The sequence below is a fragment of the Scyliorhinus torazame genome, chromosome 14 (genome assembly GCF_047496885.1).
Source record: "Scyliorhinus torazame isolate Kashiwa2021f chromosome 14, sScyTor2.1, whole genome shotgun sequence".
NCBI lineage: Eukaryota > Metazoa > Chordata > Chondrichthyes > Carcharhiniformes > Scyliorhinidae > Scyliorhinus > Scyliorhinus torazame.
This window is the reverse complement of record NC_092720.1, coordinates 111,065,013-111,083,702: the sequence shown is the minus strand read 5'-3', so window position 1 is coordinate 111,083,702 and position 18,690 is coordinate 111,065,013. Positions and strand designations below refer to the sequence as shown.

At 49.6% G+C, this 18,690-nt stretch overlaps 1 protein-coding gene and 1 long non-coding RNA gene across 8 annotated transcripts in view; one reads left to right on the top strand and one right to left on the bottom strand.

Annotated features, from left to right (window-relative positions):
* Window positions 1-18,690, top strand: part of ppp2r3a (protein phosphatase 2, regulatory subunit B'', alpha) — a 597,462-nt gene that overhangs the window by 559,039 nt on the left and 19,733 nt on the right. For all 7 annotated transcript variants that reach the window (XM_072474671.1, XM_072474674.1, XM_072474672.1 and 4 more), the window contains one exon: window positions 18,294-18,400. In XM_072474671.1, the coding sequence (XP_072330772.1) occupies window positions 18,294-18,400 (107 nt within the window). The remainder of the gene's footprint in view (window positions 1-18,293; window positions 18,401-18,690) is intronic.
* LOC140389962 (uncharacterized) overlaps window positions 157-18,690 on the bottom strand; it is a 53,853-nt gene continuing 35,319 nt past the window's right edge. Inside the window, exons 2-3 of the long non-coding RNA XR_011934516.1 lie at window positions 8,212-8,345; window positions 157-2,754 (exon numbers count right to left, since the gene is read on the bottom strand). This is a non-coding gene — a long non-coding RNA (uncharacterized lncRNA). The remainder of the gene's footprint in view (window positions 2,755-8,211; window positions 8,346-18,690) is intronic.

Here is an 18,690-nt window from a genome sequence, read left to right as displayed (position 1 = left end):
TTAAAACCATTGTCGATTGTTATAAAAACCCATCTGGTCCACTATATGTCCTTCCTTTACGGAAGGGAATATTCCATCCAAACCTGGTCTGGCCCACATGTGACTCCAGATCCTCAGCTATGTGGACTCAAATGCCCTCTGAAGTGGAGGGCAGTTAGGGATGGGCAATACATTTTTAAAAGCTGAAACATTTACGTTTAAGTTCAAGGTAGAGTTAAGGGTCTAAGCATCAGGGCTGCCTCTGAATGTGGCAATCTGACGTGATGGGGTGTGCAAAGTCAAATACCTTATAATAAACAATACTGTCGACAAGGAAGACTCACAGCTATTTGCTGCTGGCACAAGTGTTGGCACATTTGAACTCCAAACATTTGTTTATTCATCTGGAGAGAGGAAATTGAAAGGGTAAATATAGACGACACAAGTGGAACATGAACCAACATTATTCAGAACGCCCTGTTTGGTTTTACCATGGATTGAATTTGTTCGATTAAAATTGGCCAGCATTCTGATTAACTATTCAATTCAACTGGATCAGGTCCTTTTCTGCTGAGGAAGGTTTTTCTAATAGGGCCAATGGAGCTGCAGAGAAAAAGAAAGGACTGCACTAATAAAAACATAAATATTACACATTCAAAACTATATTTCACTCGGAGCATAAATTCAATGTGTTTAGTGGGACAGACAGACAGTATATCAGCGGTAACCCGTTAAACATCATGTCCAAGTGGGCAGCACGGTAGCACAGTGGGTAGCATTGTTGCTTTACAGCTCCAGGGTCCCAGGTTGGATTTCCGGCTTGGGTCACTGTGTGGAGTCTGCACGTTCCCCCCGTATCTGCGTGGATTTCCTCCGGGTGCTCTGGTTTCCTCCCACAAGCTCCAAAATACATGCTGTTAGGTGAATTGGACATTCTGAATTCTCCCTCTGTTTACCCGAACAGGTGCCGGAATGTGGCGACTAGGGGCTTTTCACAGTAACTTCATTGCAGTGTTAATGTAAGCCTACTTGTGACAATAAAGATTACTTTAAAAAAAAACATCATGTCCACTACTCAGGCCCACTGACATTGCTGGAACTAAATATTGGGTAGAGGGTATAACAGATAATGAATTCAACACTTCCCAGGTAAAGCTACATAGAATCATAGAAACCCTACGGTGCAGCTGGAGGCCATTCAGCCCATCGAGTCTGCAATGATCCACTTCGCCCTATACCTGTAACCCTATAACCTAACTTACACACCCCTGGCCATTAAGGGACAATTTAGCAAGGCCAATCCACCTAACCTGTGGGAGGAAAGTTTAATGATGGCCTGAGCTTTTGAGCCTGGATGGCGAGCAGTTGAAATCTAATTGGGTTATATCTGGTGGGTTATAATCGTGAAATTCTTGGCCAATTTCTTGAAGTTGATCCACCTGTCTTCTTATATGGTCAGCTAGGTTGGTAATATTTTCAGAGGCATCTGGGATATAAGTACAGCATTCCTGACCTATAATGGCACACGTTCCTCCCTGCGAGGCTAACAGATAATCCAGAGCCATTCGATTTTGTAATGCCACAGTCCGGACAGCCACCAGCTCAGCCGAGACCTCGGCTAGTGCCCGTCCGGTTGCCCTGGATTCTGCTGCTGTTATGTTCGACAGTTGTTCCAATGCCGAGGCCATAAGGATCAGTTCGTTTGCTGCCTTGCCTGTTCCGTATTGTGGAAAGGCGATCATAAAGAACTCCTCGGTTTTACTAATGGTCCTCCTGATTCGTGAGGAGTGTTGTTTAAGGGAGAGTAGGTGGTACATGCAGGGTACGACATATCCTAGATAACAGGACCCTGTCCAATTTCTGGGAAGCCAGGAGTATGCTTTAGTGCCACATATGAAATAGGTCCCGTTTTGGCCGTAAAATTCTCAGCCATTGTCATCCAGGGTACCTGGGAATTTTGCGTCCATGAGCTATTTGATGTTTTATTCCACACCCTGGACCAATCAAGAACAAACATACCCTTGTTGGAGATGTTTGGTATCGGTTCCTGCCAATCAGTTGTAAGATTACACCTACTCTGCCCCATTGATGGTCCTTCTCCTGATTTACTAAAACATAGGGATCCTTGCGCAGTGCTCGATGGGATGGTAAGGGCAGGGGGATTCAAAACATGGGGATATCCAGGTTGATACCAGGCTGAAAATCTAGTCATCCTATAGCCAGCCGATTTCCAAATTTTTATATCTCCACCGAACCCCTGTGTTCGGTTTTGACGCAGTATCCACTCAACTGTTTCTGCTAAGTGGAATGGGAGTGATTGGAGAGGTAGCCCCTCCTTGGAATGGATGGGGATACGGGTACAAACCCAACAGTTACTTACATTCAATCTGTCAGCATAAATATATGACATATATAGAAAGCTATTAGCACGCAGCTCTTTGTCAGTTTGTTCGCTTACTGTCGAATGGCCATTAAGACCAATTAGTCCAAATAGTCCAACTGTGATAATGAAGATCCTCATTCTGCGTCCTCGTTGGGGCTGAAACCAATCTTCTTACAATCCGATAGGTGTACCCAACTCGAACGTCCTTCGAGTTTAACGGCAGTCGGTGTAGTCAGCAATACTTGAAAAGGGCCGCTCCAGCGTTGCCCTAACTTCTCTCTGTCCCAATTCTTTATCAGCACGTAGTCTCCTGGTTTGGCTACTGGATATCGAGGGATCTTTGTTCCGGCAGCTGCTGGGAGATGGGCCTGTTTTACCTGCGAGTGGAGAAACTTTAAAGAAAATGTTAATTGCTTCAAATAACTCAGCATTTTATCTCCCATAACGTGGAGGTCTACTCCCTCTGGGGGTTCTTCATGGGCATCCCAGGGAGTCCTCATTGGCTGACCGTAGACTATCTCTGCAGCTGACAGTCCGGACCGCGAATGTGGAGTAACCCTCATGTGAAACAGTGCCAAAGGCAATACCTTTAGCCAATTTAATCCAGTTTCTTCGGTCAATTTAGATAATTTTTCTTTTAAGGTCCCATTTGCTCTTTCTACAATTCCTGCTGCCTGTGGATGATACGCGCAGTGCAGTTGTTGTTTAATTTTGAGTGCTTCGCATAATTCAGAATTGATTCAAGCCACAAAATGTGTTCCATTATCAGAGCTCATCATTCTGGGAATCCCAAATCGGGGAATAATTTCTGTCAATAGTAATTTTACCACCGTATGTGCAGTACAGTTGGTGGTGGGGAAGGCTTCAATCCATTTACTAAATACATCAATGATTACTAAACAATATTTATAGCATTGTACTTTAGGTAATTCAATAAAATCAAGCTGTATGCAGGCAAAAGGACCATCTGGCAAGGGGGTTGTTCCGGGAGGGCATTTAATGCCTTTACCCTTATTATTTTTCATGCAAATAAGACATCGATCCAGCCGCATTTGTGCTGCTGTATTCAGATCTGGGTGCCACCAAGTTTTCAAAAGTAGCTGTACCATTCCCTCCTTGCCAAGATGTGTACAAGAATGCAAATAATCAATAAGTATCGGCAATAACGAATCTGGAACACAAACTTGACCTACTGGGGTAAGCCAGAGGTTTTGTGTCAACGAGTGCGAACACCCCATTGACTTCCATAGTGTGCGCTCAGAATCAGAGGCGTCCCTCTGTAACCTTTGAATTTCAGCTAACTCTGGCATGCCCTTTTTTGCTAGAATAGGTGGCTGATTTAAAGCCTGTGTACCCCCTGCGGGAACAATCATAGGGGCTGATGCAGACGCTGCCTTAGCGGCTGAATCAGCACGGGCGTTTCCTAATTGCACAGGAGTGTCCCCGGAAGTGTGCGCAGCACATTTAATGATAGCCAATTGACGAGGAAGTTGAATTGCAACGAGGAGATTTTTAACCCAAAGAGCATTTAGAATGGGAGAGCCTGCAGAGGTAAGGAATCCACGTTGCTGCCAGAGGCGGCCAAAATCGTGGGTGACACCAAAAGCGTACCTAGAGTCTGTGTACACATTCGCACTTTGGTCTTTGGCTAGAACACAAGCTCTAGTAAGGGCGAATAGCTCAGCTTTCTGTGCCGAGACTGGAATCTGGAAAGCAGCTGCTTCCAGAATGTCAGTGTCTGTAACAATGGCATATCCCGATTGCGGGACACCCATTTGGGAAATAGAAGAACTGCCATCAACATAAAAAGTGAGATCAGGATTATCAAGAGGGTGGTCAGTTAAATCGGGACGAGGTGCGGTAAGGAAGTGATTCCTAAGCAAACAATCATGTGGTGGATCAACAAGTACATCAGGGGGATGTTCGAGGAATGCTGCGGGATTTAAAGTGGAACAGTAATGGAAAGACAGATATGGGTTCTGTAATAGTGAGACCTCATATCGGCTCAAGCGGGCCTGTGTCAGATGCTGGGTCTGCTGAGATGTAAGGAGAGCCACAACAGAGTGTGAGGTATACACATGCACGAGCTGATGAAGGGTTAGATTAGAGGCTGCCTGAGCTAACACATGTACAGCAGTGAGAATTTGAGTGCAGGGGGGCAAACCACAAGCTACTGGATCCAATTTAGTAGAATAATAGGCAACCGGACGGCGTTGGTCACCATGTTCCTGTGTCAAGACACCCGTGGCACATAGGTCAAGGACATTAACATACAACTGGAAGGGCCTGTCATAAAGAGGACGTCCTAGAGCCGGGGCGGAAGCCAGCGCGTTCTTGAGAGTAACAAAAGATTGCTGTGCTAAATCGGGTAGTTCAAACTTAAGGGGTGAATTCTGGGAGGAATAAGGAGTAAGCTCCTTGGTATGAGCAGTAACATTCGGAATCCATTGTCTGCAAAAGTTCACTAAACCTAAAAAGGCTCTCATCTGCTTTGGCGAGGTAGGAAGTGCGGTTTGTAAAATGGGAGTAATACGATCCTGCGTAAGCGAACGTTCAGTAGCGCTTATCAGAACGCCCAGAAATTTAACCTGCCTCTGTACTTCGTGTACTTTATTAGGTGGTATTACATATCCCCAGGAATGGAGACGGGTGAGCAGATAAATGGAGTCGCGTTCGTTAGAAGCAAAGTCAGGGCTAGCAAGGAGTAAGTCATCGACATACTGTATAATAGTAGATCCCCCCGGGGGTGTCAAAGTAGCTAATTGGGAGTGCAGTGCCTGTGAGAAGAGTGTCGGTGAATGAATGAAACCTTGCGGTAGCCTAGTCCAAGTGTACTGGTGCCCTTTGAATGTGAAGGCAAACAAATACTGGGATTCAGCGGCAAGGGGTATCGCAAAAAAGGCGTGTTGTAAGTCCACAAGGGTAAAGACAGCTGCCTCAGGCGGGATATTACTGAGGATTGTAGCCGGGTTAGGGACCAGGGGATGCAAGGGTTCAACGATTTGATTGATACGGCGGAGGTCCTGGACCAAACGCCATTCAGACGGCCACCCAACCTTAGGAACCGGAAGAATAGGGGTGTTACAGGGCGATTGGCACGGAACCAAAATTCCCTGTTGAAGGAAGGACTGTATCATGCTGGAGATTCCTTCCTCAGCGTCAGGGCGAATAGGGTACTGAGAAATGGAGGGCAGGGGCACACCGGACTTAACCTTAATGAGAACTGGAGGCACATTAGTAAGACCAACTTCGTGTTTGGATGCAGCCCATAAGTCTGCAGGAATCTCTGGGGATGGGGAACGGTTGGTCCGATGGTGGTTCAATGTACCATCAACACAAAAGGGCTGTGAAAAATACTGTAACGTGCCTTCAGGGAAGGTCTGTCATCCAGTATAAAAAGCATCACATTTTCCTTGGAGGGTAGCAACCAGAAAGCCCAGTGACCTGGCACTGTAGCCTGCATTGACAGTGAGGGTAACGTGAGGTGCCACTAGTCCAGACTGTTTCCAGAATACGAGGGGCACTTCAACAAGAAATGCAGAGCCCTCTTTTCCCTCAGCATGAGCGATGAAAGTAACCGCCACCATGGACCCGAGGGAGTCCTGGTAGATGGTCTCCAAATCGGGCGAGCACCCCGTGTGGTCATAGCAAAGGGTCACGTGTGGATGAGGAACATGCAAGGGAGGCGAAAAATTGGAGGGATCAAAATCAACGGACCACCATTGGGGAGTGAAAAAAAAGGGGTAAATTTCGAGGCTGGACTTGTGGAGCCGTGGAGATCGTGACGCCGTCGTCAAGGCAAACAATCTCAACTTGTAAGGGACGTAACAGATCACGGCCAGCAAGATTAACACCGAGGGTACGCGTGACAGTGAAGGGAATACAACATTGACGGTCATTAAATTGGACCAGAAGGGGTTTCGTGAGTTGGTATGTAGCCCTCTCACCCATAAAACCAGAAAGCTCCACATATTCGTCTGAGAGAGGAAAACAATACTGTTTAACTAACGTCAAATTCAACGTAGAAGCAGTTGCCCCTGTATCAATGAGGAAGGGGAACTGCTTCGCTGGACAAACTCCGACTTTATTTTGGGTGTAGGAGGGTCCCTTCCGAAAGCTTCTCTGTCACGGCCATTGCTCCAGTAATAAGAGATAGCACGTCGCATGTGGGATTTGGAGCTATCAGACCAATCCATATTATTAGTTTTAATACTGGTTGCTATGCGGTCAGGCACGACCTGCATAAGCAGCGCATTGAACTGGGGAGATTTCAAGCCCGCATTAAAAGTCTCATCACCGGAATAAAGAGTGTAAATTCCACAAAAGCGGTCAAAAAATTCAGGACCCTCCTCCTTAGGAGTGGGTGTACAATCAAGAATTTTGGAGATATCTACAGGTTTACGGAGAGCACGCTTAAGTGCTGGGAACATTAAAGCGAGTTGAGCCTCATCTGATGGATTGTTGGTTTTAAATGCATCCCATGTGGTTCCATGATCCCCTAATTCTCGTTTCCATTTCTCACCTAAATCTGGGGGAAGGGATGAAAAAATAAGGGAATACTGATCCCTAGGGGTAGCACCATACACAGTCGCAGTTCTCCTCAGGTATTCAGTAAAGCCCTCTGGGTCCGTTTTATGTGACGGACAGTGAGCCATGATCAAACAGAGCTCCTGAGGTTTAAAAGCCTGCCATGTCTCAATAAATTGGTCGTCGTCATCAGTCGCTCGAGGGTTAACGAGACGTCGGATTGGAAAATTTGCAGGGGGAGGCGGTGGTGGAAAAGGCTCCTCTACCGGAGCTGTACTGATAGTTAATTCTTGGAAAGCCTGATTAACAGAGGTAACGGGCTGATCGAGGAAGGTGGTTAGTGCTTTTGAGCAAGTGCGTGTTGCAATGGGAGTAATAGGAGCAGGGAGATTATCGGCAGCAAGATTGTTACAAGGGGGAGGGGGAGAACGGGGCTGCCGCACCGTGGAGCTGGGAAGAGGTGGCCATGGGGGCATTGTGGGATTTAATTCCTCCTCCTCCTCCTCTGTATCAATCAAATAGGGAAACAACGGCATACCAGAGGTAGTGGGAGGATCCTCCTGATTTTTAATCTGATGGACTATTCCGACCTGCTTAACACCCGTTGCAGTATTATCCTCCCCTTGATTCTTAGGATCTTTCCTGTCCCATAGTTCACATTCGAATTTCAACGTTTCCCAGTCTTTGGTTTCTCCGTCTTTATAAGCAGCAATCCCTCTCCTACGTGCATTGTCCCTCCAACTCATTAATAAGGGCAGTTTGTGTCGTCTGTCTGATTCTTTTTGCCATTTGGTAATTAATTTCTTCCATTTGGCTCCGGCATTCCGAGACCAAATGGCTGTCTCTGCCGCGGTGCAGTTTTCTAAATTCCAGGTACCTCCTAGTGGCCAAATTTCAGATCCGAATTTCTTATTTAAAGCTGAAGACAAGAGGCGTAAATTGCGTTCCTTATCGGGGAATATGGTGCACATAAAAAGCAAGGGAGAATTGTCCTCCGTTTTGTCCAGGCTCTGGCCCATGACTTTTAAGGAGTGGAAAAAAAATTAAAAGAGAGAGAGAAGAGAAAAAAAATGGGGAAAAACTGCCTTGTCAAAAATCCAAATCTGGTCCCTGACCTAGCCAAGCCTGTGTATCCCTGTCCTGAAAAAAAACAAGAGCAGGTGGTCCCTGACCTTAGGCTTTGAACGACAACCGGGTCCCAGACCCTAAGAACATTACTCACAGTCAAATTTAGATTCGAACACCGTCACCTGTCAGCGTTATCCGTCAGGGACGAGGGGTCACAGCACCGATCCGAGAGAGAGACCAAGGTTAAAGCTTACCTTGTTGCGCCGTCCGTCTCCGCTCTCCGGGTTCGTGCTCGATCACTTGTTCGGTCCCCCACGGAAGCCACTCAGGGTATTGGTGAGGGCTCGCAGCGCCACTGTCGTCTTTTAAAATCTTTCCTACTTCAAGACTGTGAGAAAAAAACAACTTTACAACTCTTTTTCGAAATAAATAACTTTGTCTTTATTGACCAAAGTCTGCATGCAGGTGGCTACAGGTTAGAGAGAGAGAGAGCTGTTAAGGTAAACCTGCTCATTCTTTCTCAAGCTCGCAAAGACATGGAGAAAACGTTCAATATTTATACACAAGCTGTATCATTTTACAAAAACAGACCTTGTTCAAAAATGTCAATACAGTCATAACTTCTGATCAAACATGTTGTCATGGAAAAGACCCTGACTCGGCTTATTTGCAGTAGTTTGTTTTTAGAGGAAATAAGACGTGGTCCTATTTTGTTTTTCACCTCTGCCCTCATGATGCCTTGACGCAAATGGACCTAGGTCATGAGGAAGTTGTGTTATTAGGACATTCCTAGATCGTGGCTTTGTTATCAGGTTTTAACAAGGGCAGGCACTATCTTCCCTCTTCTGGCCTTGTATGATACAATTATGTGGATTCTTAGCTTTGTCTAGTTTGTCAGGGTCTGGTCTTGGCACTAGCTGACACAGCTGTCTTACACTTGGTTACATAAGTTGGCTATTTTTCCCATCATGCTATTGCTGAGTTTGTACACTTTCACACTAGGATCCGGAGTAGGCCATCTGGACCCTCGAGCCTACTCCGCCATTCAATAAGATCATGGCTGATCTTTTTGTGGACTCAGCTCCACTTAACCGCCCAATCACCATAACCTTTAATTCCTTTACTGTTCAAAAATCTATCTATCTTTGCCTTAAAAATATTCAACAGGGTCGCCTCAGCTGCTTCACTAGGCAGGGAATTCCACAGATCCACAACCCTTTGGGTAAAGATGTTCCTCCTCAACTCAGTCCTAAATCTGCTCCCCCTTATTTTGAGGCTGTGCCCCCTAGTTCTAGTTTCACCCGCCAGTGGAAACAGCCTCCCTGCTTCTATCTTATCTATTCCCTTCATAATTTTATATGTTGCTATAAGATCCCTCTCATTCTTCTAAATTCCAATGAAGGTAGTCCCAGTCATCTTAGTCTCTCCTCATAAGCCAATCCTCTCAACTCCGGAATCAACCTAGTGAATCTCCTCTGCATTCCTTCCAGTGCCAGTACATCATTTCTTAAGTAAGCAGACCAAAACTATATACAGTACTCCAGGTATAGCCTCACCAGCACCCTATACAGCTGCAACATAACCTCCCTGTTTTTAAACTCCATCCCTCTAGCAATGAATGACAAAATTCCATTTGCCGCCTTAATTACCTGCTGGACCTGCAAAGCAACTTTTTGGGATGCATGCACAAGGACACCCAGGTCCCTCTTCACAGCAGCACGCTGCAATTTTTTACCATTTAAGTAATAGTCCATTTTGCTGTTATTCCTATCAAAATGGATGACCTCACATTTACCAATATCGTACTCCATCTTCTAGGCCCTTGCCAACTCACTTAAACTATCTAAATCCCTCTGCAGACTTTCAGTGTCTTCTGCACACTTTACTCTACCACTCATCTTAGTGTCATCTGCGAACTTTGACACATTACAATTGATCCCCAACTCCAAATCACCTATGTATGTACATTCACAGCAGCAGGACTGAAGATCCCGCCGGGACAAAGGGCTGGAAAATTCTGGCAGATGTCTTAGAATAGAATCCCTTACCTCATTGATTGAAGTCTACGTGCTTTTGTCTAGTTTTTTATAAAAATATGTTGATTCAAAGTTTTTCAATAATTTTTACAAAACACTCCAAAAAGGAAAGAAAATATACAAAAAGAAAAGTAAAACGGGCAATACGCCAACAAACAAAGCAACTTAATCCTCTAACCCTTAAACGATTTAACAAATTAAGAACAAAATGGGGCAAACGCCCCTTACATAAACCAAAACACGAACCCCCTCCCCCTCCCCCCGGGTTACTGCTGCTATTGACCTCCACCTAACGTTCCGCGAGAAAGTCAAGGAACGGTTGCCACCGCCTGGAGAACCCCTGCACAGATCCTCGCAAGGCAAACTTTATCTTCGCCAACCTGAGAAACCCCGCCATGACATTGATCCAAGCCTCCACGCTTGGGGGCTTCGCGTCCCTCCACATTAGTAAGATCCTTCTCCGGGCTACCAAGGAGGCAAAGGCCAGAACTCCGGCTTCTTTCGGCTCCTGCACTCCCGGCCCGTCTGACACCCCAAATATCGCTATTCCCCAGCTCGGTTTTACCCGAGTATCCAAGACCTTGGACATAGCCTTAGCGAAGCCCCTCCAAAACTCCGCAAGCGCCGGACACGCCCAGAACATCTGGGCGTGATTTGCTGGGCTCCCCGAACACCTTACACACCTGTCCTCTACCCCAAAAAACTTACACATCCTCGCCCCTGTCATATGCGCCCTGTGCACCACTTTAAACTGGATCAGGCTGATCCTGGCACAAGACGAGGAGGAATTAACCCTGCCCAGGGCGTCAGCCCACAGGCCCTCATTCAGCTCCTCACCCAGCTCCTCTTCCCACCTGCCCTTCAGCTCCTCCACAGAGGCTTCCTCTGCCTCCTGCAGCTCCTGGTATATCGCCGAGACCTTACCCTCTCCGACCCACACGCTTGAAATCACCCTGTCCTCTATCCTCCGGGCAGACAGCAGCGGGAATTCCCCTACCTGCCTCCTCACAAACGCCCTAACCTGCATATACCTGAAGGCATTTCCCGGGGGTAACCCAAATTTCTCCTACGGCGCCCTCAGGCTGGCAAAAGTCCCATCAATGAATAAGTCCCCCATCCTTTTAATTCCCGCCCGATGCCAACTCAGGAATCCGCCAAGCATCCTGCCTGGTGCAAACCTATGGTTGTTCCGTATCAGGGACCAGATTGAGGCCCCCACCTCCCCCCTGTGCCGTCTCCACTGCCCCCAGATCCTCAAAGTCGCCAGCACCACTGGGCTTGTGCTGCACCGCGTCGGCGGTAGTGGCAATGGTGCCGTCACCAGTGCCCCCAGGCTAGTACCTACACATGACGCCGCCTCTAGTCTTTTCCATGCCGCCCCCTCTCCCTCCGTTACCCATTTCCGAATCATTGCCACATTAGCTGCCCAGTAATAGCTCCACAAATCCTCCCGCCCCCCCCGGACTGCGCTCCAAGAACAGTCTCTTAACCCTCGGGATCTTACTTGTCCATACAAACCCCATAATACTCTTGCTCACTCGCTTGAAAAAGGCCTTAGGGATGAGAATAGGCAGGCACTGGAACACGAACAAGAACCTAGGGAAGACCGTCATCTTAACAGACTGTACCCTGCCCGCCAGGGAGAGTGGCAACACATCCCATCTCTTAAAGTCCTCCTCCATCTGGTCCACCAACCGCACCAAGTTGAGCTTATGCAGGACCCTCCAACTCTTGGCCACCTGGATACCCAAATACCAGAAACTTCTCTCCACCCTCTTGAGCGGCAGCTCCTCCAGCCTCTTCTCCTGACCCCTCGCATGCACCACAAAGAGCTCGCTCTTCCCAACATTGAGCCTGTATCCCGAGAAGTCTCCAAACTCCCTGAGGGTCTGCATGACCTCTGCCATCCCCTCCACTGGATCCGCGATATACAAAAGCAGGTCATCCACATATAGTGAGACCCGATGCTCCTCCCCTCCCCGGACCAACCCCCTCCAGTTTCTAGACTCCCTTAGTGCCATGGTCAGCGGCTCAATTGCCAAAGCAAACAGCAGGGGGGACAGGGGGCACCCCTGCCTCGTCCCACGGTACAGTCTGAAGTACTCTGACCTCAGCCAATTTGTTGATACGCTTGCCACCAGGGCCTGGTACAACAATTTGACCCACCCTATGAATCCCTCCCCGAACCCAAACCTGCCCAGCACTTCCCACAGGTACTCCCACTCCACCCGATCAAAGGCCTTCTCCGCGTCCATTGCCGCCTCCACTCCCGCCTCCCCCCCCCCCCCCCCCCCCCCTCCGAGGGCATCATGATCACATTCAGGAGCCTCCGCACATTTGCCTTCAATTGCCTGCCTTCACAAACCCCGCCTGGTCCTCGTGTATCACTCCCGGGACACAATCCTCAATCCTAGTGGCCAGGACCTTCGCCAGCAACTTAGCGTCCACATTGAGGAGCGAAATCGGCATATACGAGCCACACTGCAGCGGGTCCTTGTCCCACTTGAGGATAAGCGAGATCAGTGCCCGAGACATCGTCGGGGGAACAATCCCTTCTTCCTTGGTCTCTATGAAGGTTCTCACCAGCAACGCATCCAACAGTTCCACAAACTTCCTATAGAACTCGACCGGGAACCCATCCGGCCCCAGGGCCTTGCCCACCTGCATGCTCCCCAACCCCTTAACCAGCTCCTCCATCCCGATCGGGGCCCCCACAGCTTCGACCTGTCCTTTCTCCACCCTCCAGAACCTCAATTGGTCCAGGAACCGCCGCATCCCCTCCCCCCACCCCCCCTCTGGGGGTTCTGACTTGTACAGGTTCCCGTAGGAATCCCTAAAGATCTCATTTATTTTGGCTGGACTCCGCACCGTGTTCCCCTCTCTGCCCCTGATTCCTCCAATTTCCCTCGCCGCCTCCTTCCTACGTAGCTGATGCGCCAGCATCCGACTCGCCTTCTCCCCATACCCATACGCTGCCCCCTGCACCTTCCTCCACTGGGCCTCTGCTTTCCCCGTAGTCAGCAAATCAAACTCTGTTTGGAGGCTCCGGCGCTCCTTCAGCAGCCCCTCTTCAGGGGATTCGATTCCGCGTATCTCCTATCTACCCTCAGTATCTCCCCCACCAATCCCTCCCTCTCCATCCTCTCCCTCTTCTCCCTCTGAGCCCTGACTGAGATTAGCTCCCCCCTGACCACCGCCTTCAGCGCCTCCCAAACCACACTAACCAGTACCTCCCCATTATCATTGGCCTCTATGTACCTTTGAATGCACCCTCGGACCCACCCACAGACCTCCTCATCCGGCAGCAGTCCCACATCCATGAGCCACAGTGGGCGCTGGCCCCTCTCCTCCCCCAACTCGGGCTCCACCCAGTGCAGGGCGTGATCCGAAATTGCTATGGCTGAGTACTCCGTCCCCTCCACTCTTGGGATCAACGCCCTACTCACCACGAAAAAGTCTATCCGTGAATAGGCCTTGTGCACATGGGAAAAGAAGGAGAACTCTCTCGCCACTTGCCTGGCAACCCTCCAAGGGTCCAATCCCCCCATCTGATCCATAAACCCCCTCAGAACCTTGGCCACAGCTGGTCTCCTGCCCGACCTCGACCTAGATCGATCCAGTGCCAGGTCCAGTACCGTATTGATGTCCCCCCCCCCCCCCATTATCAGGTACCCTGCCTCCAGATCCGGGATCCGGCTCAGCATGCGCTTCATGAACCCTGCATCGTCCCAATTCGGGGCATATACATTCACCAGCACCACCCGGGCCCCTGAAGCCTACCACTCACCATCACATAACGGCCCCCTTTATCCGCCACAATACTCACCGCCTCGCTCACCAGGATTGCGACCCCCCTGTTCTTCGCATTCAGCCCAGAATGAAAGACCTGCCCCACCCATCCCTTCCTCAGCCTGATCTGATCCGCCACCTGCAGGTGCAACATAGCGACATGTGCCTTCAGTCCCTTTAAGTGCGCAAACACCCGGGCCCTCTTGACCGGCCCGTTCAGGCCTCTCACCCGCCGACAAGCCATCTCCTTTCTTAGGCCAGCCACGTGCCCACGCCTCCTGCACTCTCCAGCCCCCCAGACGGGAGCTCCCCGCCCCGACTCTCCCTCTTACCTCCAGCTCCCACTCAGTCAGTACAGCAGCAACCTAGAACCCCGTATCCCAATCCCCCCCCCCCCCCTTCCCTGGCGAGACAATTGCTTAGCCCCCCTGCACCCCCCATTGCACTCCCTTAAGTTAGCTGACTCCTGCTGACCCCGGCAGCCCCGACCTCTGCCGACGATCCCCCGATTGAATTCCCCCTCGAAGTCCGTCCCCCCTCCCCCTGCCCCTACAAACCAGTGCGAGCTCCAGTCCGTTACCGCCCCCCCCCCCCCCCCCCCCGCGGGCAACGCCCCCCCCCTTTTGCGCGGGAAAAAGCCCGGGTTCGCTGCCTGGGCCGGCCCCGTCCCCTGTGGCGCAGCGCCTTCCACCTGCAGCCTCTCCCCGATCCCCAAAGGCCCAGGACCTCCGGCCCCCACTCCCCCCTTCAAACGCGGGGAACAGCCCCTCCCAAATTAATACATATACCCAGAAAGCGCACACATCAAATCAAATCACCCCTTCCCACTACCCAGCATCCCAATAACCTGCCGCAAACCACTAATTCAAGTCCAGCTTTTCATTTTGGATGAAGGTCCACGTCTCGTTCGGCGTATCAATATAGTGGTGTCGGTCCTGATGCGTGACCCACAGCCGCACTGGCTGCAACCACCCAAACTTCACCCCCTTTCGATGGAGAACCGCCTTAGCCTGGTTGAATCCTGCCCTCTTCTTGGCCAGCTCTGCATTCCAGTCCTGGTAGACGCGGATTTCAGCGTTCTCCCACCTGCTACTCCGCTCCTTCTTCGCCCACCTCAGGACACACTCACTGTCGGTGAAACGGTGAAACCGCACCACCACAGCCCTCGGCGGCTCATTCGCCCTCGGCCTTCTTGCCAGGACTCTGTGTGCCCCATCCAGCTCCAGGGGTCTCGGGAAGGCTCCCGCGCCCATCAGCGTGCCCAGCATCATAGCCACGTACGCCCCGACATCCGACCCCTCCACGCCTTCAGGGAGACCTAGAATCCGCAGATTCTTCCTCCTCAACCTGTTTTCCAGGTCCTCGAACTTCTCCTGCCAATTTCTGTGCAGCGCCTCGTGCGCCTCCACTTTCACCGCCAGGGCCAAGATCTCATTCTCGTTATCAGAGGCTTTCTGCTGCACCTCTTTAATCGCCGTCCCCTGAGCCCTCTGGGTCTCCACCAGCCTCTCGATCGACGCCTTCATAGGGGCCAACATCTCCGCCTTCAACTCCGCAAAGCAGCTTTTCAGAAACTCCTGCTGCTCCCGCGACCACTGACGCACGCTGCCTGGTCTCCACCCGCCGCCATCTTGCTTTTCCGCACCCGCTCTCCTCTCTTTTCCAGTGCCGCTTTTTTGACCACTCCGCTCCTAGTGCACTCCATACAGTGCTGGGGGAACCTCACTGATGCCTTCCCACACCGGGAATCGTCGTCCAAGTGCCGCTGGGTTTCTTAAAAGGGCCCAAAAGTCCGTTCACGGCGGGAGTTGCCGAACGTGCTGTCATGATATACACCAGTATATCATGGTGCAGCCACACACACTGATGGACACACAGCGGGACCAATCAACACACACAACACCGCAACCAGTCACCAGTTAGAGCACACTCACTATAAAGACAGGGGGCATCAGAGTTCCCGCTCATTCGGGATGCAGCCTGCTACAAGGACAGAGCTTGCAGTTTACAGCACAGGTCCTCACCATGTGCTGAGTGCATAGACTGGTTCAGACAGGCATAGGTCTTTAGTTTAATCTAACATCGTGTTAACCCACAGTGAAAGTATGTTCAACAGTTTCTAACTTAATAAAATAGTGTTGTACTATTTTAAGTGTTGGTGGCCTGTATGCGTTCCACGGATCCAGAACACCCAACGCATCACGTGCGACCTACCCAGGCATGGCCGCAACCGGAACGTGCTTTTTATCTAGTTGAAAGCTTCCAAGATAACGTTATTTGAAATTTCGAGTAGGATTAAAGCTTCTGTGATTTCAGGACTTTTGACTTGTGTGAACTTGTAGGTTTGAATAAGGAATCCGTTTTTAAAAATATACTTTTCTTCAAACCGTTTTGAACGTAACACCAAAACAGCACAACTCCCCAATCTCAAAACCCAACCCCCCTAATTCCCCCCACCCCATCACCCTCGCAACTAATGGTGACCAGCTCTTTGAAATACAAGATAAACGGCTGCCATCTTCAGTAGAACCCCTCAATTGCTCTCCTCACAGTGTACTTGACTTTCTCAAAGCTACATCAGATCCCCCAACCATACTGGGCACAGGGTGGAGAAGCTGACCTCCATCCCATCAGCACTCGCCTCCGAGCAATCAGCAAGGCAAAGGCCAGGACCTCGGTCCCCACCCTCATCTGCAGCTCCAGCAAGTGACACCCCAAATGTGGCCTTCAAGGGACAGGGCTCCAGTTCAATTTTAAGAATCGCCAACATGGTGCTAAAGAAGGAGAGCCAGAACCCCACGAGCTATGAACGTGACCAGAACATGTGAACATGGTTAGCCGGACCTTTTCCACAATGCTCGCACTTATCGTCCACTCCCACAATATTAAGCTGTATTAAGCCAAGCATCGCACATGAGGACATGGCAGTCACCCCTGGCAGGAGGGATCTGCCCATCATGAAGAATTCAATCCGCAAATATATTTTATGCACTGTAGAAAAGGAAAATTCCCTACCCCCTGGATGCAGAAACCACCATGGATCCACTCCTCCCATTTCCTTCAAAAACGCTGTCAATACCTTTGCTACCCCCGAAGGGACGAAGTCTAACTTGGGATTCAAAACACAGTTCAAACCCCCCCCCAAGATCAACTGTGCATCTCCAAGTCTGGTATGGCAGACAACATCCTCTTCATAAATACCACACCATCCCAGTTTGGAGCGTACACATTTACCAGCACCACTGGCTTGTCTTCCAACATTCCAGTAACTATTGTGTATTTACCTCTCTGATCCGCTATAGCCTTCACCATCTGAAACCAAACTCTTTTATTAATTAAAATTGCTACCCCTGGGTCCTGCCACCAAAGCCCGAGTGCAACATCTGACTCACCCAACCGTTCCGAAGCTTAATCTGGTCCCTCCCCTGCAGGTGGGTCTCCTGCAAAGTCACCACATCGGCCCTCAAATTCTTCAAATGAGAAAAAATGTTTACACACTTCACTGAGCCTCCCAAACCCCCCACATTCCACATGACAAATCTAATCGGTGGTCTCTCACCTCCTCTCTTCCACTCAAATCAGCCATTTCCACCGCAGACCCCTGATACCAAGGCCCACCCAAGGTGGCACCCAGCCCCACCCACAGGATGAAACAAAGAAAACAAACCCTGGTCACCGCCAGCATGAACCCTTGGCCCCCACCCCCATGCCAGAAAACCCCCAAATATTCCCTTCAAACTATTATCTCTCATCACCATCCCCTTCACCCCACCATTCACACCTTCTAGGGTCATCAAAACTCGCAACAATCCACAGCCGCTCCCCCCACTTTGCTCCCGTTCACTAGCCAGCCTCTGCCTGCTAGTGAGGTAGCACCCCATCCCTCCCACCCCGGGCCCACATCAAATGAGTAGCAAAAAAGAACCAAAACTTCCCCCGCCTTCTCCCTCTGCAAAGAAATATCCAAATTCCATTAACATCCCCTACACAAAGTGCTCGAATTCCTATCTTAATCCGTATTCAAACTTCCTCGCCCCCCCCCCCCCCTTCCACTCCCCAAAACATATACTCCCTCAATACAGAATCACAAACTTAAATGAACCATATATATATACACACAAAAAGGAAAAACATTACGACTTCATTTTTACGACTCAAACAGTCCCATCCCAGCCACCATCGAAGTACCATTCAAACCCCCTCAGTTCAATCCAGGTCGTTGTACTTTAACAAAAGCCTCTGCTTCCTCCGCCGTCCCGAACAAATGATCGCTGGAAACATGCCTGACTCTCAGCTTCGCCGGGTACATCACACCAAAATGCACACCGCTCTTATACAGCGCTGACCTCGCCCTGTTGAAGGCCGCATTCCTCTTTGCCAACTCTGCTGTGACATTTTGCTATATTCGCATACTGCTGCCTTCCCACCGCACCTAAGGAATCCATTTTAAATATGTATTAAAACATGAAGTCACTGTGTTCTTGTTGACCGTCGCCTTTTGTGTCTTGTAGGATATCGACAATGAAGGTCCAGAGCCTTCCGATTGGGACAAGTACGCAGCCGAAGAATATGAGATTTTGGTTGCTGAGGAATCGGCCAACGAGCAGTTACAAGAAGGGTAAGCAGCTGCAATGTCACATTAGTCTTCTATTTTTACCATGCAGCATTGGTAAAAACAATTCACCAGTGGCCTCAGGTCATTGTTTTGGGGTCTTGGATTGGATGCATTTCCTGGCTACAATGACAGAATCTTGGTGGATTCAAACACTAAGACCCTTGGTTCTTCACAAGGATTCCCCGAGCATGTTCTGCATATCTTACAGCAGGAGGAAGAACCTCTGAGAACCTTCAGGGCCCAGATTTAATGTCTATTAAACCAAAAATGTTGTAATATCACATTTTCTTTGT